A 23,287-nucleotide genomic window follows, 5' to 3' on the forward strand; every position below is an offset into this window, starting at 1 on the left:
TTTGCCTGCATAACACTATATTTCTAGAAACAAAAAAAAAAATATTATACCTTCACGATTAACTTTATTTATGACGCTTTTTTTTAATTATCATAAAACAAGGCTAAATGTTTCCATTTGGTCCTGTGGTTACTTTTTTATTGCTAAAGCCCTATATAGCAAAGGATGTTACTTTGCCTTATTCAACAAGAATTTTTTATGCTGTTTTCTACTCTTTCAGGATTTTCAGATATAAATAATACAGACTTTTACAGAAATGAATTGCCTTCAGTGCTTTGCAAAGGTATCATTACATCAAGGACTTCATAAACTAAAAATCTAATGAAATTACTGCCATGTAATTCTCTGCAGGTTGTTTCCTAGGCTGTAATGCTATATTCAGTAAACGTTTTAAAGTAACCAAAGCAGCAGTGGACTACTGCTTCACTTCAGCTGGTCTGGTATAATCATAATTTCTATGTAAATCAATATAAATTTATATTATTAAATGATTTGAAGACTGGATTTTAAATAATTGAAGACATAAGGTTTCATTGTGAGACAGAGGAACGAGGCTCACTCACAGGAACTGAGTAAATTTTTTTAAGGCACAAAGAGGTCTCTTGGAAATCTTTCTTCCTAGTCTACTAAAAGTTATACTGGTTATTTGAAAAGCATTTAGAGTGATTTTTTTTTTTTTAAGATCAAGAGGATATTGTAAAGAAAATGAGATTATGGCTCAGATTATGGCTAATTACTACTTTCAAGAAACTCATATATAAAATATATGTGTACAGATATGTAACATATCCATATATATAATATATGTATTATAAAACATACACCTTGGTAAAAGGTTGTTTATAAATTAACATTTTGAAAAATGTTTTTGAAATATAAAACATTGTGAAAAAGAAAACATTTCAAACATTCTTTCTGAGAAACAAATTTATGATAATCAACATCCATTGGAAGTGTTCCCAAGCATGAGGTGCTAAGAGGAAATAACTGGAAAATGTATGTCGGTTGTGATTCAGAATGCAGAGCCAGATTATGATTTTTAAAACAGGCTCTACCACTTACTAACTGTGTGGGGGCAATGGTATACCTAACCGCATTAGGATGAGCTAGGTTACCACCCAGTAAAACTCAACACCAAAAATGAGTGACTTACAAAATAAATTTTACTTCCCATCCATACAAAGCTTATGTAGGTTCACTCAGATCTCCAGGGCAGCCAGGATCCTTCAGTAGGTGCAACATTCCAGGCTCCTTGAATCTTATAGAATCTTCATACTGATAAGGGCCTCCATCCCATCATAGCAGGGCCAGAGCAAGCATGGAAAACCCAAGCATCAGGTCTTACAGGCTTTCCCTTTTCTATTATGACAATATTGATTATTGTGAAGTAGGCAGAGAATTATGATAAAGTTAACCTGATTTTAAAATTGTATCATCTCATTTTAGAACTTGAAAGGGCCTAAAAATACTCCAGACAAGCCCCCTTATTTTACAGATTTGGAAACAGACACAGAAACAGGAGAAAGTATAACAATTTTGCCCAAGATTACACAGCCAGCAATAGCAGAGTCTGAAGTTCAAATACAGATATCCCTTCTAGCTCCCTAATGGCTGCAATTCTACCACAACCTATGGAAGTGTTCCAACCTTTTTGCCTCTTCTGTCATATCCTAAAGACCAGGGCAACAAGGTGCTTAGGTGTCTCTTTTCTAAATTTACATTGAATGGAAAACCCCAAAATGATGTTAATGATAGAGGAAACGTCTCCAGGCCTCCAATGGTATTGCCACAGCTACTCTCAATTTCTACTCTTTGTATTTTAACAGTGTGATACTTATCATCCAACTCAATTGAAAATCCAGGATTAAATTCCATATTGAAAAATAATATTTTTGCTTAGAGGAGGAAAGAATAGGTCTGAGAAAAGAGACAGAAAAGCATACTGCAGAACTTTGAAAATGATTTTAAAAAGAAAGTCGTGTTTATCATGTTGTGCTTTCTGAAGCAACACTATTTGAAAATGAATTTATCCTCAGACTCTTCTTTACCCACGCTGTGCTGCAAGGTCTATTACTATCAGTAGGGAGAAATGGAGTGCTGAGCTATAGCTGTAACAGGTGGGTTTTGTTTCCATTTGCTGAGTGAAGGGGAAATAAAACAACATGTCATAAGCAAAGTGCCTACTGTGTTTACTGAAGGGTATGAATGGCAATGACTACCACAATCACTTTCCACATGAGCAGATTCATGTTCAAAATATAGCTTCAGTTACCACGAAAATGAAAGGAATGATCAGAGTTCTATTACCATTTCCATTCACTTAGTTCATTACCATATAACTTTCTACTTTCTCTTCCCTGCTTTCATTCAGACCCCAGCACTGTGAGGAAAGGCACCCTCAGCTCATGAGGCTGAGTTGAGGAGGAATGCTACCCTCAAGCATCCTGGGAAATGCCTGACCAGAAGTGAGACAGTTAGAGACCATGGGAACAAGCCTTAAGTGAAAAACATTATTCACTTGGGACACTTTCTATTGGCTGTTATTGTTAAACTGCTTCTTTTACAAGAGCAAAACTGGGATGCAGCGCCATATACAAGCCAGACTTAAAACAGAGGACCCGGGCTCCAAAAAGCACCAATGGACTGACTGCCTGAGTTGCCTGCCAATATCAACCAATCAAGGTGAGTCTCCTCCAACTGAACAGGACCAGGCCCTTCTTCTTTCCCCTTTTCCTCTTAGCATACTGGACTGGTGGGAACTGGAACGGGAACTTTATATAAGCAGGGACTCTGCCATGTTGGGAGGCCAGCCTTAACTATTCTCTGCTGGTGATGTGTCACCCTTCAGCTGAAGCTGTAGCCCCAATAAGGCCTTGTTTGTGCCTTTGATTTGTGGGTCTGGTCGTTTCAGTTGTCAGGCTTAAGTACTCGACTCTGGTAACAGAACTACTGTTGCCAGTTACTTTGCTGAGCCACTCATCTTGCAAAGCTGACGATTTTTTAAATGAATTCAGAAGTGCAATTATTATATGTGACACCCTCAATACACCCGTTAAGAATGTTTTTGTGGGGGTAATCTCCTTTTAGACCCTATATAATATCATCTGACTTTAACAACTAGAGAACGTTATTTATTCAAATGGCAGCTTGCTTACTGGATGACATTGACAGAAAATAGTTACACGCCTGAAGCCCAAAGATTCTGCAAAATTTTGTTTAGTGTAATGAAGACCATAATGACATTCTTATTATTAAGCACAATATATATTTAAAAAACAAAAGCTGGTACATCCTATTCTTTTAAAATGGCATTGAGACTATTCTTTCTCTAAAGCATTATGTATCAGAGAGGTCTAGATAAGAATAGAAGCAATCCTTTAGTGGAGTAGCTTAGACCTCTCAAAGATGATATTTGTCATTCATATCAAGCCTGAGCGAGTATTTTGGCTAGTTTTATATGTCAGAACCAAAACTGAAGGCTTAGCAAGGACACCGTTTCTTGCTTTGAATGAGGCAGGCTAAGAAGATGTACATCATTTTGCTCACACACTGAACTCCCCTCCCTTTTGTTCCTGCTTCTCTCCTGCTTGGAATTGACTCCTCCTTCCTGCAGCTCTGAGGATCACAGGCTGATTGAAGAACACAGCGGTTCGACGGGGAGCTGTGCTCAGTGTCTGTCTCTCTCTTAATTTTCCTTCTCTCTGTCTCTCTCTCCCTCCCTCTCCTTCCCCCACCCCCCACCGTCCCCCCTCCCCCGCTCTGTTTTGCTTGTGTCTTTCTCAGAACCTGCAAAGCTGACACCTACCTGATAATCTCTCTGCCTTTGAATGCAGCTCTGGAACCAAATGCATCGCTTTACTGCTCTTAAAAAGTGAATAGAGTTTGATTACCTCAAGCTACAAGCTGCTTTGCTCCCTAAGGACACAAAAGGAGCCAGACATCATTGTTTTTCAATCTACCTGAGAAGCTTTTTGCATTTATGCCAGAAACTTGATGGTTTCAGGAAGAAGTTTGGGGTTTGTTTTTAATTGGAATGTTGAAAAGTTTTTTACTGATGCTTTTAAATGGAACTCAATTTTTAAATATGGGTTAAGTCAGATCTAAAGGAGACATGCCTGATCATTTTCTGCTGGACTGACGGGGAACTTCTAGAGGGAAATTTGGTAGGAGAAAATGAGATCTGATTTGCAACTAACAATCATGCTTTATTTTGAGAATATTTACAGACTCACTGAAAGGGAAATTAAATATTGACCAAAGACAATGTCTGGATTTTCCAGTAACTTATCAACAAATGACTCTACCCTGTGGAAAGAAAATCATAATTCGACGGACCTTTTAAATCTGCCAGGAACTCTGAATATCTATCTGTTTTGCCTGACATGCTTAATGACTCTTGCAGCCCTGGCAGGCAGCATTTATTCACTAGTTTCCCTGCTGAAAACGCACAACAGAACCGTTGTGTCCATGCTTGTGGCTTCCTGGTCTGGGGATGATCTCATGAGTGTCCTGTCGGTGACCATCTTCATGTTTTTGCAGTGGCCAAACCAGGTCCCTGATTACTTCCAGGCTCTGTGCACCACCTCTGCCTTACTATATTTATGCCAGGGCCTCTCGAGCAACTTAAAGGCGACTCTCCTAGTCTCCTACAACTTTTACTCGATGCACAGGGCTGTGGGGAGCCAGGCAGCCTCCAGAAGATCCGGCCAGGTGCTCGGCGTGGTGCTGACCGTGTGGGCAGCCAGTCTGCTGCTCTCGGCGCTCCCGCTGTGCGGCTGGGGCACCTTCGTGCGCACGCCGTGGGGCTGTCTGGCGGACTGCTCCAGTTCCTACGTGCTGCTCCTCTTCGCTGTGTACACTTCGGCCTTCGGACTCCTCGCCGGCCTCTCTGTCCCGCTCACTCACCAGTTGCTGTGTTCGGAGGAGCCGCCGAGGCTCCACGCCAACTACCAGGAGATTTCCCGCGGAGCTTCCACTCCTGGGACCCCTCCAAGTCGGGGGGGAGTGCTTTCCTTGTCTCCAGATGATGCTCCCGGCCCTGCGCTGCGCTGTTCTGGGGGATGCTCCCCCAGCTCCGACACCGTGTTTGGACCGGGTCCACCAGCGAGGGCACAGCTGGGGCAGGGGCCGGGACACGAGGCTACCGCTGTGGTTGGAGCCTGCAGGCGTGAGAACCGGGGGACTCTCTATGGCACCAGGAGCTTCACCGTGAGCGTAGCGCAGAAGCGCTTCTCTTTGATCCTAGCGCTGACGAAAGTCATCCTTTGGCTGCCCATGATGGTAAAAGTGCAGTTTCTCACGTGCGCGGGTGTGTGTACCAGACAGTATGAGTGCGTGTTGGGAATAGCGTCTCCGGTTGAGAGAGTCCCCAAGAGACGCACAGTTAAGTCCGCTTCCAAATGTATCTGCTGGGTTTAGACTCGCACTTGGGGGAAGGCAGCTCACCGGTAGAGCTTGTAGACTTCGAAGCCTTTGCTACTAAGTGCTTCTCCTTTCAAAATTGGGGAGGGGGACAGGGAGCACTTTTGGGCGCGGGGGACAGTTTTCCTAGATCTAACGTGACCAAGGGTGTTGTTCTCTTCTCCTGTAACAATATCTGGGAATATTCAGAAAAGAAGGGAGGTAGTAAAAGGGTTTTCTTTCCAGCCAACCCTCTGTCATCCCTTTCTCTCCAATCCATTTCTGCCTAGTAAGGACACCGCCCATCCTCAGCAGGGAGACAGATTGGAGAGTTGCAATCAGAAGTAGAGAGGGAAGAGAGCAGACCAAATAGGCTTTTTTTTTTTAATATGAAATTTATTGTCAAATTGGTTTCCATACAACACCCAGTGCTCATCCCAACAGGTGCCCTCCTCAATGCCCATCACCCACTTTCCCCTCCCTCCCATCCCCCATCAACCCTCAGTTTATTCTTAGTTTTTAAGAGTCTCTTATGGAGGAGGCAAACAGGCTTTTTTGTTCAAGCCTTCAGGAAGAACCCAGTTTTGACCCAGGAAGGTGGCGTCCTGCTGTGACAAGCAGGCTGGGGAGTGGGGTGAAGTGAGGGTCCAGGGATGTGACAAAGGCCATCTGGAGTACCAGATGCAGGTTTTCAGGATGCCTGCCTGTTTTCCCAGTAGCGTCCCCACTATTGTAAATTGTGCTTCTCTGGAGGAGACCTGAGGTGGCAGGGGCACAGACCAGGCACCCAGGAGTGGAAACCACCCAAAGCCCTGTGGTCTAAATCAGGGGGCCTCATTCATCCCAAGAGATCCCAGTGGTCCATCACCAAAACTGAGCTTCTGACTCTCAGGCAGGAAAGGAGCCTGGAGAAGGGTGCTGGGGCAGGCAGCATGCTTGGGGGAAAGGCCTGGCAAAGTGGAAAATTGTATCCTGGGATAGGTCTGAAGCTCTTTGCCTTTGCAGATCCACATGATGGTCCAGCACGTGGTAGGGTTTCAGAGCCCTCCCTTCGAGACACTCAGCTTTCTGCTAACCCTGCTGGCCACCACTGTAACCCCAGTGTTTGTCTTGTCCAAACGCTGGACCCATCTGCCCTGTGGCTGCATCATCAACTGTAAGCAGAACGCATATACAGTGGCATCTGATGGGGAAAAAAGTAAGTCCTTGACAGTGTGGGGTTGGGGGCAATAAGCATACAAACACAGAAAAGTGGTCTATTGAGAAGTTGCCTGAGTAGGGAATGACGAATCCAAGCATAAATGTAAATAAAGAGAGGAAATTATAATGTGAAACAATTCTTAGCACAGTGTTGGGATAAGTTTTAAAGGAGCCAGGTTTAAAACAACTCTGTGACGTGTTTGTACATTGAATAATTATTTTAGGGAAGAAAGGAACAGACAGAATTCATTCAACACAGCATGAAGTCTAAAAGGCCCTTAGATGTTATATCCACTGTAGTTCTTAGACCAGAGTAGAAAATAAATTCCCTTCCCAAGTCTACATATGAGAAACCTGTATCTGAAAAGAGATTAACTCTTTGAAGAGTTTAAAAACACATTATATTATAGTCCATTATTATGTAATGGAACAGGAAAGAAAAGTATTTTTATTATTTTGCTTCTTCTATTCATTCTTATGGGGTTTTAAGAAGTTTTCAGAGTAGCGTGTCTGAAAACAAAATTTAAGGGGCTCCTGTCTGGTTCAGTCAGGAGAGCATGTGACTCTTGAAATCAGTTTTGAGATTGAGCCCCACATGGGGTGTAGAGATTACTTAAAAATAAAATCTTAAAAAAAAACCCCACAAATTTGAAGTATATGCCTCTGTTTTCAAAAAACACAAAAAACTCTCAGGTCAAGAAGGGACAAGGGTGGCAGAGTTTGTCCATGTATGGTCATGTATGAATAGAGCCATGCTAGTTACACTAAACAAACAAATAACAATAACAACAAAAAACAATGTTCTAAAGAGTATACCTAGAATGGGAGTGGGGTCAACTATAACACTCACTAGAGTATAATTGTTCCCATACTGAGACAGGAAAAGTTGAGGAATGACCTTCACATTTTGACTCTACCAGGAAGAAAAGGGTACATTCCAGACAAAAAATAGGATGTTCTACCATTTAATAAATCTAAAAATGTGTTAGTGTATGCTGAATTAACTGTTCCATTAATTGTCCTTTGCTCAGAATAAGCAAGTAGAAAAAACTTTAATGGAAAAAAAAGTAAGTAAAAATAGTTCATTTCAGACTATTTCAGAGGTAAAAAAAACCTGGAGAATATTAAAATATATTCTACAATCAATTCTACAACAGTGTTATTTTATAAACATTAATTAATCATGAACTGGTCATTTTCCCTGTATTGATGACATTTAAAATTTATTATGTCTAGGTATTTTTCAAATGATGAGAGGATTTCTTTACTTTTAAGGATGCCATAAAGTTTTATTGTTAGTAGATGCCAAATTTATCTATGTCTTTAAAACAAAATAACCATGGAACTTCTATAACAATTCTGTGCTTCCGGAGATTACTATCCAGAGCAACAGTGACACAGAAAATTAATAATAAATACTCTGAGCCACCAAGAACATATATAAAATTCATTTATAAGACTGGAAGTTCTAGCATTCTATCAAATGTTAACCTTTTGCCACTAAATTAATGAGCCAGCATTGTTTTATAGTATTTAAGGTTATGCAAGAGATAATAAAAGTTGAATGCCAGAGAAAATGAAAAGTCTTAGTAAAGTGATGTAGGGCCATCATCTTTAAGAAGTAAAGGACACCCATATCAGAGCTGAAAACAAAGCAATGCAACAGACCTATCACTGCAAATGGTCTAGGAAGTATTCTCTCTTGTACTGCACAAGATTACAAGAGACTATGGCAGGCTGGAAGAATCAACAATCACATTAATTTCTCATGCTGGAAATTAAAACCACACTTTTCAAGATCAAAATAATATTTTTCCTCTAAAATTACCATCGTTTTTCTTTGTATTTAAATTTTCAGGGAAAAATTCCCTGAAATATTGTAGGCTTATAAAAAGAGGCATGACTTCAAAAATCAAACACTGTGAGAAACATTAGTTTCAAATGCTTGTAGTCCAAATGGCTCCATTCTCTTTATGATCCCAGATTCTGCTGTAGGGAAACTCTGAGAACAAGAATGATGTAATTTCATTGTCTGAGAACCCATCATATACTTTCCTGTTGCTAGGATGACACAAGAACAGAATTTTCAAACCCCAAAGATACTCTTCCTCGGGTAGGCGAGTGCCTAATCAAGTGCCTTGATTCTTTGGGAGTATGGCTCCAGTTTTACATTTAGGCTTTTTCTCCTTAACAAACTAAGATTTTCCTTTTTACATTCTTCATCAGTGAACTCAAAAAGCAAGGATGCTTCCTAACTCATATTGACTATAAGTTCATTTTGCAGATGTAAACATCATTCTCTATCTCAGCCTTCATGAATGCAAGTGGAGAGACATACAATCAAAAAATGAATGTCAGTAATGGGAAATAATTTGCAGATTAACAATTCTCTCTTGTTTCCAACATTAACCTGTATTACTAGTGTCTCAAAACAAAAGTGTTAAAAAAAACAAAGATGATTTTAACAAAGAGGTCTCAGATGGCAGACATATGGACTGGATATGGCTTTCAGACTCATTTTCTTTGCATGAGATGATGTTTTCTTTTTTAATTAAATAAACAGTTAAAATATTTTCTATAAAATCAGATTTTCAACTTTTATTGTAAGCAAAATCAAAATATCTGCTAAGTGCCATATTACTCTGGAGAATTATTTATTTTTATAAGCTGATATAATTAACTAATAATGTTTGAAATTGCAATTAGTAAGGTGTGACTAAAGGAAAAAGACTAAAGCTAATTCATGTTTCATCCAGGGCTTAGCTTTCCAGAACAAATACAACATTATACACACACACACACACACACACACACACACACACACACACACACATTTTTTTGTAAGTATAGAGAGCATAAACTTCAAAAGATCCTGACTGTATTCTGATGATCTTTAAGTTTCTGTTATTAAACTGTTGTCAACTGTTATATTGTTATAACCTATTATCTCCATTCATTACCTCAGTCAGAATTTACCTTAGGTTCTCTCATGGGTCTAATTAGCAGTAAAGCAATTTCACATAAAGGTTAGTAATTCAAATTCTGGAATCAGCTGACTTTAAATTCAAATCTCTTCACCAGGTAGGTAGGTCTCAGGTAGGTCTCCTCTACCAGCCTCAGTTTTTTCAACTGTAAAATAGAACTCATAAGCCTTTTACTATGCAGTGTTGTTGCTGTGTTAAATGACATGACCTGTGGGCATAAATTAGCCCTGGAGTTCTCTGTTTCTCCATGGTGTAAATCACAATCACTCTTCCTTCTCATAGCCTACCTCAGACTGCCTCTTCATGACCTGGAGGCAGATTCTCCATTGACAGCCTGCACACTCCTTCAAAAACATTACTCATTTTTTCTCTACATATTTCATAATTATAATATACAGCTAATCAGATATATAGCCACAGACACCAGTTTTATTGTGTTATATGATAAAATGGGATTTATGAGTTTTTGTTTGCTTACTGTCCTGGAGTTCACAATTTGTCACTTTGTATCTTTTTTGAGAGAAAATGGAAACCCATCAATAATTAAAATATCCTTTTAGTTCCTCCACTTTCACACTGTTGAACTAAGTTAAAAATCCTAATTTAATTTCACTGAACTATATGACTAGAAAAAGTAAGTAGAACTATACATAAGACAGGATATAAAATATTAATATATGTTTCTACTTTGTATTTTCTTTGGATAGAAATTCTTGTTTGTGTCCTGGCTCAAACAATGAATGTTTTGTCTCAAATAATGAATGATACCTATAAATTCTATTTTCAGTCAGCAGAATAGCCTTGTAAATCTTCAGTTATGGGAAAATTTTTGGTAATAGAATCAGCATATGAATGGCACTAGGATTTATTGTAAAACGAATCAAATTTTATTTGTTGTTCCCACAGAAAATTTATAACTTCGTAGACCTTTCCACCAAGGATAGCTAAATGTCTGGTATATGATACAGAATTATCCAAGTAGAAGAAATACTTTGAAATGAGCCATGTTTTGAAAGATGAATACCAAAACATTAAATTGCATTTTGTCTACTATCCTGATGTAACTTCATTCTTAATACATAAAGTAATGATCTAGTATTTAATGACATTCACACATAAAAATTGTATCACTTTCTGCCACATTCTCACTTTTCTACTAAGACTTCATACCATATCCACCAACCAGTAGTACTATATTAACATACTCTTACATTTCTCTTGGTTTAAGCCATAAACTTTTATGCATTCCTACTAAATTCATTTTGTAATTAACCAGGTTTAGAGACACGTTGCAAAGTGCTTTAGATCACAAAAATATGAATCTATTCACTATTTTTTATAATTCATTCCAAATGTATTTGTATCAGAAATATATGTTCATTTAAAAAGTTTAAAAACTGTGTTGCAGCATTTTCTAATTTTTAATGTATGCATATATAAACATATAAATGTCAGGATTGGAATACATGAAAATATTTAATGCAGTCATATCTGTTGCTGATGTTGTCAGATGAATAACTCATGTAATATTAAGGCCCTCTTAATAATTTCTAGCAAAATAAAATTTAGAAATATCTTTTATCCCCATATAAAGTAATGTATGGATAACTGATAGATTAAAAAAGCTAAAATTAAAACTGCATATATGTGAGAGTTTTCAAATTTATGGTTAAATTTTTGTTCATTAAACTGCTTTAAAGACTCTAGGGTTCTTGGAATTGTATGTACTTTAAACCAGCCTCTCACTGTACAAGTGAGAAAAGTTAGGCCCAGAGTAATTAGATACCTTGAATTTATAAGGTGTAATTACTTTCATACATAATTGACAGGTAATGAAGATAGTTTTTAAAATCATAATAATCAATTTGAATGCACTTTCCTGATTTTATTCCCTATGTATATCCAATTGTTTATACCTACCTTCTTAACCATGGAACTTTGTTTTTGTTTTTACTTAGCCAAGAGGAGAGGCTTTGAATTCAATCTGTCATTCCAAAGGAGTTATGGGATTTATAAAATAGCACGTGAAGATTACTATGATGATGATGAAAATTCTACATCCTATCACAATCTCATGAATTCTGAATGCAAAACTACAAAAGACTCTCAGAGAGACACTCATAATATCTTTAATGCCATAAAAGTGGAAATCAGCACCACACCCTCTCGGGACAGTTCTGTACTAAAAGGGATCAACAAATGCACAAATACTGATATTATGGAGGCTAAACAGGATTGCCACAGTGGAAAGGGTGTTGATCCACTGATTTCTGAAGAAACAGGAGGTGATACAAACTATGAAGAAACCACCTTTTTGGAAGGGCCAGAAAGAAGACTTTCTCATGAGGAGAGTCAGAAACCAGACCTTTCAGACTGGGAATGGTGTAGGAGTAAATCAGAAAGAACCCCTCGTCAGGTACAGTAAAGGTTGTTCTTTCTGTGAAATAAAAAGTGAGGCCAAATATGATAGGCATGGGGAAAAAAAAAAAAAAGATCAGTTGCTTATTTCATTCAATTTCACTTGCTTTGATTAATTTCCATAATATTAAATTTTATTTCAAGGTGTTCTTTTGAGGGATTTAAAATTTTAAGTTATACATTTTATTCAAAATCTGTATGTTTTGGCATTGACAGAGCTAAACAGGCTCTTTGAGAAGGGTAGAGCTTTATAGTTTAACCTCAAGTAATCTGTCTAAATTCAGACTAGACTCTCAGAACTTGTTTCAAATTAGTTAACCTGGAAGTTTTCCTTTTCCCTCTCCCCCACAAAAAGTGCTCAAGGTCAGTTTTCTTTTTGACATAAAGGCAAATATTTATACAGCTAGTGGTGAGGAGGGCAGTCCTGCTGCAACTAAACTAGACAGTTTGCCTATTCTTCTTGCTAGAACTATTCCCTCTAATACCCAGTAGGGAAAAAAGATCTATTTCAGAATATACTGAAGGGAGCCTTTGCAAACTCTGCTAAATGTTCCATCCCTTTAAGGATAGAAGAATGGCTTTATAATGTTTTATAAACCAAAAGAATTTGCACCTTAATTTTATTCCATTTTATCCTAGGTTCTAGCCTGCCTAGAATGATGAGGGATACTTTTTACTTTATTGAAACTATAGTCTAATGTTGGTATGAGATTGTTCTTTATTCCAAACTTTCATATCTGCTAATTAAAGCTGCCCGTGCTTTCCACACTACTGATTTACTGGAAAGAAGAGCCTTTTCTACAAGATTTAATGGAAATCAAATTCCACTTGTCAAAACAAAAACATAATTCCAGCAATATGTGTAAGGAATAATGCATTCATTGATCAAAATATGACCATATAACACCAAATATGAATATGGATAGAATAATCTGAGATTTCCTTTATTCTCAGTGATAATTAAAACTACTAGTCTTATTCTAATATCACTGTTTAAAAAGTAAGTTATATAATAAAACAAAATATACAAAATATATTAAAATAATTATTCCTATTATTTAGTAATTAAGTATTTCAAAAAAAAATCACTAAATATTTGCCACAAATTAAAAATAACAGTGAAAAGTATACTATTGACAGGCCACAGGGACACAATGCTCAGTATTTTTAGAAGAAAATGGTACCCCAGCTAAGAAGAAAGTCCCTACAGTTTCATCATCAATTTGTTCCTGAATAATCTAAACCTCTTGGTTTTCTTGTACTTAAAAATTGTTAAGTAATATCATGATGAAGTGTCTGTATGTGTGTGTGTGTGTGCCTGTGTGTATGTGTGTTTGCATCCCAGTAACTTGCAAATACCTTGGTGTGTTACTCCTTTATTCCATCCCCATGCTTACCTCTTAGGAGTTACAGCTATCCTGAATCATCATTTTTTGTTTTCTCATTTTATCACAAATGAGTGCATTTCTAACATAATATATTATTTAGTTTTGCTTATTTTGAGCTTTCTAAAGATGGTGTCATACTGTACCTAATTTTCTGGGACTTGTTTTTTTCCCACTCAACGTTACTTTAAATGACTCCATTTTCTTATGTATTTTGCCAAAAACATTGGGAATTATCATCTAAAGTATCACAACTTATAACCCTCATTAAAAAGTCTTGATTATAGTCTGGAGAGTATAATCAATTACCCTAGAATCTTATGAAAGGATCAGACACTGTTTACACATAATATACTGTCCTATGAGAAAAATGAAACACAGCTTATCCACTAGCCTCTATAAATCATAAATAAAATGATATATAGAAAGCACAAAACTTGGATCAGTCCAGATCAAATACCAATCAATACCTTTCAACTATAAGGATTTGCTTAAGTATTAATATTTTAACATCTCTGAGGAGCAAGTAGTTAAAAAAAAAATGATCTAAAATGATGGTTGTGAAAAAATGATTAGTGATAAAATAAGGGAACACTCAGGAAAGATAAAATTTATATTTTCAGAGACTAATTGAAATTAAATGAAATACTATCATAAATTTTCAAACAACAGTAAGAAATCCTTGGATTACAGGCTGATGTTATTGATAGGCCTTGCCTTTTAGCGAATTTGCCTCTGAACTTTAAGGTTAACATGTAACCAAAATATATTTAGGGACAAAATGCTTATGAAAACACTTCCATGACCAAAGACAGGTTTTTACTCTTAACCTATTCTTCACCACAGATATTTCATGGGAGTAGATGATGACTTAGAAAGCACTTTCATTTTATCCTTTTCTTCCAAATACCTTCTTTGCTCTGAAAACAATGTTAACTTATGTACCTTAAAGTGATACATTAAACTGCAGTAGACACTGCAATACGTCTATAAAAACACTATCTCTTCTGATTTTCTGTGGTTGTACTTTCACATTTTTAGTCCGAATCTATTAGTTCATGTTTAATGGTTCTACATTGAATGGTGTGTCTTCTTTATTCTTAAGCTTAAAAAAAACCCCGCAGGTTTGATTTAAAATATATTTAGTGAGCCCTACTTTATTTTGACAATACATGCTGCTTAATTTTTTATTAGAGTTTAAGTTAGTAAACAAATTCCCAGTGTATTTTGTTTGAAATCCTGGCAGGAGTGAAAGCATCAGATCAACGTTAAGGTGTAAAGAAGGTGGTAGTAGAATGCCTTCGGGAGTTTAAATGTGATCCAATAAAATTTATCAGAGTTGAAAGTGCTAGTAAGACTGAAATTCAGTGTTAACCACATTACCGCTCCTTTTCGGATCCCTAATAGGTAGAATCCTAAGAAGTCCACTGTTAAAATATTCAGATAAAAATTAGAAATGTCAGAGCTCTGGGGCACCTGGGTGGCTCAGTCAGTTAAGCATCTGACTTCAACTCAGGTCATGATCTCATGGTTTGTGAGTTCAGGCCCCACGTCAGGCTCTGTGCTGACAGCACAGAGCCCGGAGCCTGCTTCGGATTCTGTGTCTTCCTCTCTCTCTGCCCTTCCCCTGCTCATGCTCTGTCTCTCTCTCTCTCTCAAAAATAAATAAACATTAAAAAAATTAAAAAAAAAAAAAAGAAATGTTGGAGCTCTTCAGTTACAAAGTTTTAATATGGTGTGACTGTTCTTCAAATGAAATAATGATTTTCAGAACCTGAGAGTTTTGCCATCTATGAATAAATAAAATTGGACTTATAAAATAATTCGGTGGCTTGTGGGTGTTAACTCTAATTTTCTCTTTTAATACAAAGTTCCTCAATAAATTCCATTTTCTTTTAATGTGTTGTCTTAAAGCTCTAGAAACTCATTTGTTTATTATAATCAATCAGAAACAAAGATATGTTGTAACTATATCACTTAATCCCTCTTATAATCCTAGCATCATAGCATCTGAAAGGTGAAAGGTCCTCCATTAAGCCAGTAGAATATAGAAAAACAGATTCTGAAACAATTCTTCTCAAATGAGAGACCAAGCAGGGAGAAGTGATTACATTTGAATGAGCTACACAAATCATTTAGCAGAAGGATGTATACACAAACAAGAACTAACTTTAAAGTCATCTGAGCATTAAAAAAGTTTTATTCTCATTTTAAGTGAAATGTTTTAACTATCTAAAAATAGTTTTAAAATCCAAGTTGTGTCTGCTGACAGAGTGAAGTGGCAACAATGGTTTCTATAACTTTTTAATATTATTGTTTCTTTAAATAATTTTCATAAAAAACTGTGGAAACCAGAAATCAAACTAGATTATTTGGGGTTCTTTAAATTAGAGCTTCTCATTATTTTAATGTAAATTCAAGTTAGTTAACATACAGGGTAGCCTTGGATTCAGCAGTAGAACTCAATCATTCATCTCTTACATATGACACCCAGTGCTCATCCTGAAAAGTGCCCTCCTTAATGCCTGTCACCCACTGAACCCATCCTCCTACCACCTGCCCTCCAGCAACCTTCAGTTTGTTCTCTGTATTTAAGAGTTTCTTACTGTTTCTCTCTCTCTGTTTTTATCTTACTTCTCTTTCCCTTCCCCTATGTTCATCTGTTGTGTTAAACTCCACATATGAGTTTCTCATATTTTAATGTGCAAATAAGTCAAATGGATGTCTTGTTAAAATGTAGATTGTGGGGGTGCCTGGGTGGCTCATTTGGTTGACTGTCCGACTTCTGCTCAGGTCATGATCTCACAGTTCATGGGTTTGAGCCCTGTGTTGGGCTCTATGCTGACAGCTCAGAGCCTGGAGCCTGCTTCAGATTCTGTGTCTCCCTCTCTCTCTGCCCCTCCCCTGCTTGCTCTCTCTCTCTGTCTCTCTCTCTCTCTCTCTTAAAAATAAATAAACATAAACAATATTTTTAATGTAGATTGTGACTAGTAAATCTGAGGTGGGCTCCAAGATTCTGCATTTCTGACAAACCCCTAGCTGACTGGAGTGCAAAATAAAAGCCCATCCCAGACCTATACAATCAGAATCTCCCAGCTCATTCAAATGCACATTAAAATTTAAGAAGTACCACATTAGCATCTAATCACTGGGAGATAAATACTAGTTTAAAAAACAGGGCAAAATTAATCCTTTCCGCTTAATATATGCCTCATAAAGTAAAATAAGACTAGAAGAAAATACTCCAATACAGTAGTGTCCCATTATCTGTGGGGGATATGTTCCAAGACTCCCCGTGGATGCCTGAAATGTAAATAGCACTGAACCCTACATATACTATGTTTTTTTTCCTATATAAACATACCTGTGATGCAGCTTAATTTATAAGTTAGGCACAGTAAGAGATTAATAATAATAACAAAAATAGAACAATTACATTAACATACTGGAATAAAAGTTATGGGAATGTGGTCACTCTCTCAATTTCAAAATATCTTATTGTACTGTACTCACACTTCTTCATGTGATGATATGAGATGATAAAATGCTACATGATGAAATGAAGTGAAGTGAGTGACAGGCATTGTGATGTAGGATTAGGCTACCATCGACCTTCCGATGATATATCAGCAAGATCATCTGCTTCTAGACCACAGTGGACTATGGGTAACTGAAATCACAGAAAGTGAGGCCTGGATAAGTGAGGGGGCTACCTGTATGCATATCTCTTACCTCTCCCCAAAAAGAGTGTATCTTCTCTTTTCATTTTAAAAAATAAACTATTAAAAAATTAAATCAGGCATAAAATAGTGTTTCCCATGACATTGTTAACTTAATATTGGCAAATGCTTAAGCCTATTCTCTGAGTAATTTGTGACATTTTTCACTGAAGTGACTGTAGGAGAAAAAATCATTTGTCACTTATTTGTAGCCTCAAGACAGTCATCTTACAGCAAATAACTGTCTGGAGTATAGATATTTTATATTTAGCTACATCCATTTGTTACAGTGTTTAGTTCATCACTCACTGTTCAGATACCTAAAAAAACTGTTACACTGCTTTTTAAATATATTTTTTTAATGTTTATTTATTTTGAGAGAGAAAGTGTGAGCGGGATAGGGGCAGAGAGACAGGGAGATAAGAGAATCCAAAGCAGGCTCCGCGTGGTCAGTGCAAAGTCCAACATAGGGCTCACACCCACAAACGGGGGGATCATGACCTGAGCTGATGTGGGACACTCAACTGACTGAGCCACCCAGGCACCTCTACTGCTTTATTTTTTCAAAAGTGTTTGTAACTTTTATTGTTTTATCATTGTAAAGTAATATAATTATTGTAGAAAATTTAGAAATTACTGATAAGCAAAGAAAAAATACCCAATTCCAACCACCCAAAGTTAACCACTGTTTACATTTTATCACATAAAACTTCAGGCTCTTTCCCATGCATATTTTTTTACTTTTGAAAAAAACAGGATCACATTGCATGTGCTCTTTTGGAATCTGATTTTCTCTGCATAAGAGTAGAATTAATTTCTTCCTGCTTTAAATTGTTCGAGCACTTTTTTGAGATTATCTGGGACAGTTTAGAATGGCTATTTGGAGTGTGGCTGAAAACTCATCCATGAATGCAAATTTGTTCTCAAGCATTCAAAGTAATGAAAGTTGAAGCTAAGGGAATTTCATCGTAAAGTAATTCAAATATGTCATAAAATTTTTGTAATCCTCACAGTGTGTATCATTTGCTAAAATGAGGTAAAACTGAGCTGTTTAACTGTTCACTTTCTACAAACTCAGGGGGATTATCATCGGATCCAAGCTTGTGTGGACTCCTATAACTCACCTTTTAAGCTAATTTTGTTAACATTCTTAAAAACACCTTGTGATTTAAGGAGACCTTAAAAGGCTATGTACTGGAACTGCCGAGTATGGCTTGAGTCTCTTCTACAACCTCCTATTGAGTGGTTATCCCTCACTTGAACTCAAACGGCTGGAAATTCATTACATTTTTTAAACTTTTTATTGTGAACTAATTTTAGACTTACAAAACAGTTTCAAAAATAGTACAGAGAGTTCTATATCCTTCATCCAGCTTCCACTAATGTTAATATGTTACATGACAGTAACGTAATTATCAGAAAACTCACAATTAATTTATAGACCTTATTTCAATTTTGCCAGTCATCCTGCTTATGTTGTCTTTTTGGTCCAGACTAATCCCAGATCCCATACCGCATCTGTTGCTATGACTACTCAGTCTCTTCCAATCTACAGCTTCCAATCTACAGTTATTCAGTCTTTCCTTGTCTTATACAACTTTGACATGTGTGAACTACTGGACAGTTTTGTTTTGTTTCTGGAATGTCCTTCAGTTGTGTTATGTTTTCCATTGATTAAGTTGAAGTTACGCATTTTTGGCAAGAATACTACAGAAGTGATGTTTGCTCTTCCCAGTGCATCAGATCAAGAAGTACATGGTGTTGATACGTCTTGTGATGGCAATTTCATATAGGTGATGCATTCCAGATTTCTCCATGTAAAATTACTATTTTCCCTTGGTAATCTATATGTAATTTATTTGTAATTTATAATATCTTATGAGGAGATATTTTGAGACCATGCAAATATTGTTTCATGTCATACTTTTGCCCACTAATTTCAGCATTAATTGATGAATCTTGCCTGCAACAATTATATGAAGGTAATTTTCTATTTCTATCATTCCTCCTATATTTATTATTGGAATTGTACTGAAAGAAAAAGCTATCTCTTCTCCTTCATTTGCTTATTTATGTATATCAGCATGGGCTCAAAGATTCTGTTTTAATCTGTAGGTTATAAGCCATACTACTATTCTTTACTTTGCTACTCCAGTTGTCCTATATTTGGCCATTGGAAGCTCTTTCAGGTTGGTGCCTTATATCCATCCAGCATGCTATCCTCATCTTTTTAACACTTCCTTATTTTCTAGCAGCACAAGAAATTCCAGCCTCATCTTCTGTTATCCCTGATGCATCCTTAGAATCAAGCATTTTTCCAAGGAGTTTTGGTTCCTTTTATTGGACAATGGTATTTAGAAACCAACATCTGGGTGCTACATATGCTCATTGCTGCTGGGGTGTCTTGCTTCTAGACCCTACCATTGGACAGATCTAGGAAATGGATATATGTATACTCATGTACACATCAATATTTCTGTAACAGTTTCTCTGTATAAATCATTTAAAACCATGCACTTATACTGATACCTCCAAGTCCAATCAAATACCATAGATTCATTAATGCCTTTCCCTTTTCTTGTTACTTCTTTTTCTAACAGTGAGAAAACTGACTTTCATTCTCCAGAAACATATTTACTTATTTACTCAATTGCACACCTATACTCTTGTGGGGAAAGAAAAGTATTGACTAGAATATAATGGTTGTATACACTTCTTTTCATCTTTAATCTTACAGTTTATAATCAAAATACAATCTTCCCCATTGACTTAGGTTATTTTCATTTTCATTCCTTTCATTTTATATTATGAGTTCCTCCCACTTTATTTTTGATTTTGATTATTCATGTTTGAGTATGTGAAACATTACTATGATTCCAAGAATCAGAACTACATAAAATATGTGCTTTCCTCCCTCATTCCTTCTTCCCTATTCCCATTTTCCCATTCTTTCCACCCTGTACCTACCTATCACCTGTAAGTAATCAATCTCATAGTTTCTGGTTTAACTACCCTGTATTTCTTTTTGCACAAATAAGCAGATACATGCATACCTTCTTATATCTCCTTCTTCCTTACATATAACTCTTTTGTACTTTACTTTTTTCACTTAATATATCATAGAAGTTACTCCATACCAGTTTATAGAGATTTCACTTTTTATATCTGCATAATTATCCATAGTGTGGCTATACCACAGTTAATTCAATCACTCTCTTACATGGGCCTTATGATGTTTCTAGTATTTTGCAATTAAAAAATATAGCAGTAAACAATATTATGCACATGTATTTTCATATTTTTGGAGGCGTATCTTCAGAATAAATTCCTAGAATTAGGATTTGGGGGTCAAAAATATAGTTTTGTTAGGAATTGCCAAACTCTCTTCCAGAAGGGTCATACCAGTCTGCATTCCCATCAGAGGCCTCTTTTCGTCACAATCTCGGTAATAATATATTATTATGCTTTTTAAATTTTTGCCAGTCTGGTATTATATGTAAGTGATGAATCACTAAGTTCTATTCTTGAAATTAATTTTACACTATATGTTAACTAACTAGAATTTAAATAAAAACTGGAAACATTAAAAAAAATTTTTTTTTAAATTTTTTTTAACGTTTATTTATTTTTGGGACAGAGTGAGACAGAGCATGAATGGGGGAGGGGCAGAGAGAGAGGGAGACACAGAATCGGAAGCAGGCTCCAGGCTCTGAGCCATCAGCCCAGAGCCCAACGCGGGGCTCGAACTCACGGATCGCGAGATCGTGACCTGAGCTGAAGTCGGACACTCAACCGACTGAGCCACCCAAGCGCCCCTAAAAAAATTTTAAAATTAAAAATAAATAAATAAATTTTTGCCAGTCTGATAGGATACAATCTCAGAGTTGTTTTAAATTATATTTATGTAATTATAAATGAGTTTGAATACTTTTAATACATTTAAGAGCCATTTTGTCTTTTTATATTTTGTAAATTGTCTGCTCTTATCCTTTCCTTATGTTTCTATCAGGTTTTTGTCCCTTTATCCTTTGATTTTTAAGAGTTCTTTTTTTTAATGTTTATTTTTGAGAGACACAGAGAGAGAGACAGCATGTGAGCAGGGGAGGAACAGAGAGGGAGTGAGATACAGAATCCGAAGCAAGGTCCAGGCTCTGAGCTGTCAGAAAAGAGCCCGATGCCAGGCTCAAACTCACAAACTGTGAGATCATGGCCTAAGCCAAAGTCAGACACTTGACCGAGCCACCGAGGTGCCCCTAATTGCCTCTGGATTTTTTTGAGTCAGATAAACAATTTAAAATGGAATTCACCTTTGTTTTCTTCTAGTACTTGTACGGTTTCAACTTTTACATTTAGATCTCAGATCCACTTGGAATTTATTTTTGTATTTGGTGTCAAGATATTAATATAATTTTGTTTTTTGTCTTTTTTTTTAGATGTTTATTTATTTTGAAAGAGAGGGAGCATGAGTACACGAGCTGGGGAGGGGCAGAGAGAGAGAGAGAGAGAGAGAGAATCCCAAGTAGGCCCTACCCTGTCAGTACAGAGCCTGAGGCAGGGCTTGATCCCAGGAACCCTGAGATCATGACCTGAGCTGAAATCAAGAGTTGATGCTTAACCAACTGAGCCACCCAGGGACCCCAATTTTGTTTTTTTTTTCTACATAGTTACCCATCATTTATTTTTCAAAAATATTTATTTATTTTTGAGAGAGAGAATGTAACTGAGTGGGGGAGGGGCAGAGAGAAAGGGTGACAGAGGATCTGAAGCTGGCTCTGTGCTGACAGCAGAGAGCCCCATGGGAGGCTCAACTGTCTAAGCCATCCAGGTGCCCCTTCCCATAATTTATTAAAAAGCATAATTTGGGGTGCCTGGGTGGCTCAATCAGTTGAGCATCCAATTTCTTCTCAGGTCATGATCTCATAGTTCATGGGTTCAAGCCCAATGGGCTCTGTGCTGATTGCTTGGCTTGCTTTGGATTCCGTGTCTCCTCCTCTGCCTCTCCCTTGCTCATGTGCTTGCTCTCGCTCTCTCTCTCTCTCTCTCTCTCTCTCAAAAATAAATAAATATTTTTTAAAATTAAAGAAAAAAAGACTTGCCTTAAAAAAAAGCATAATTTATTTAAAAGTCTACCATTACCCACAGTGTTTTGAAATATCTTTATCTTATACTATATTTTCATACCTACTTGGGTCTATTTCTGGGCTTTCTATTCTATTCCACTATCTATTCATGTACCAGTATCTCACTGTCTTAATTAGAGAGACTATTATAGCAAGTTTTTTTTTTAATATATGAAATTTATTGTCAAATTAGTTTCCATACAACACCCAGTGCTCATCCCAAAAGATGCCCTCTTCAATGCCCATCCCCTCCCCTCCCCTTCCTTCCACCCCCCATATTATAGCAAGTTTTAATGTCTGGGAGGGCTGATTTCCCCCCACCCCCACCTGGCCGGTATTTTTTTTTCAGTATTTTTCTTGCTATTCTTGAATGTTTGCTTTTTCATATCAAATTTACTTTCAACTTGTCTGACTCCATAAAAAAGCTTCATCAGGATTGTGTTAAATTTATAAATTAGTTCAGAGAGAACTGACATCTTTATAATATTTAGCTGTCTTATCTGAGAACAGGGGATGTCTTTCCATTTTTTCTAATCTACTCTTGTTATCTTTCTCCTGAAAGATTTTAAAGCTTTCTTCCTACAAGTGTTATATCTTTTTGCTAAGTTTATTCCAAAGTACTCAATCTTATTTTCATTGTAAATGAGGTTCTTCTACCATTATGTCCTCTAACTGGTTATTATTTGTATATATTAAGGATATTGATTTCTGCCTGTTAATATTATCTCTGCTACACTACTGAATTATTTTATTGTTTCAGGAAAATCATTGATTATCATTATTTAAGGTTTTCTAGCCATGCTGTCATATCATCATCAAATAGAGATAGTTTTACTTTTTTTATCAATTCTTATACCTCACTTTTAAATGTTTTTAAATTTTTTGTTTATTTTTGAGACACACAGAAAAACAAAGTACAAGCAGGGGAGGGGCAGAGAGAGGGAGACACAGAATCTGAAGCAGGCTCCAGGCTCGAAGCTGTCAGCACAGAGCTCAACCCCAGAGCCCAACAAGGGCCCCACAAACCTCGAGATCATGATCTGAGCCAAAGTCAAACACTT

At 36.8% G+C, this 23,287-nt stretch overlaps 1 protein-coding gene across 1 annotated transcript in view; it reads left to right on the plus strand.

The window, feature by feature from the left end:
* The first annotated feature begins 4,263 nt into the window (after positions 1-4,263).
* The window catches only part of GPR149 (G protein-coupled receptor 149), a 66,756-nt gene continuing 47,732 nt past the window's right edge, over positions 4,264-23,287 (plus strand). Inside the window, exons 1-3 of the mRNA XM_007086371.3 lie at positions 4,264-5,280; positions 6,406-6,598; positions 11,543-12,000. Of these exons, the coding sequence (XP_007086433.1) occupies positions 4,264-5,280; positions 6,406-6,598; positions 11,543-12,000 (1,668 nt within the window). The remainder of the gene's footprint in view (positions 5,281-6,405; positions 6,599-11,542; positions 12,001-23,287) is intronic.

This window comes from Panthera tigris, chromosome C2, assembly GCF_018350195.1.
Source record: "Panthera tigris isolate Pti1 chromosome C2, P.tigris_Pti1_mat1.1, whole genome shotgun sequence".
In the NCBI taxonomy this organism is placed as follows: Eukaryota; Metazoa; Chordata; class Mammalia; order Carnivora; family Felidae; genus Panthera; species Panthera tigris.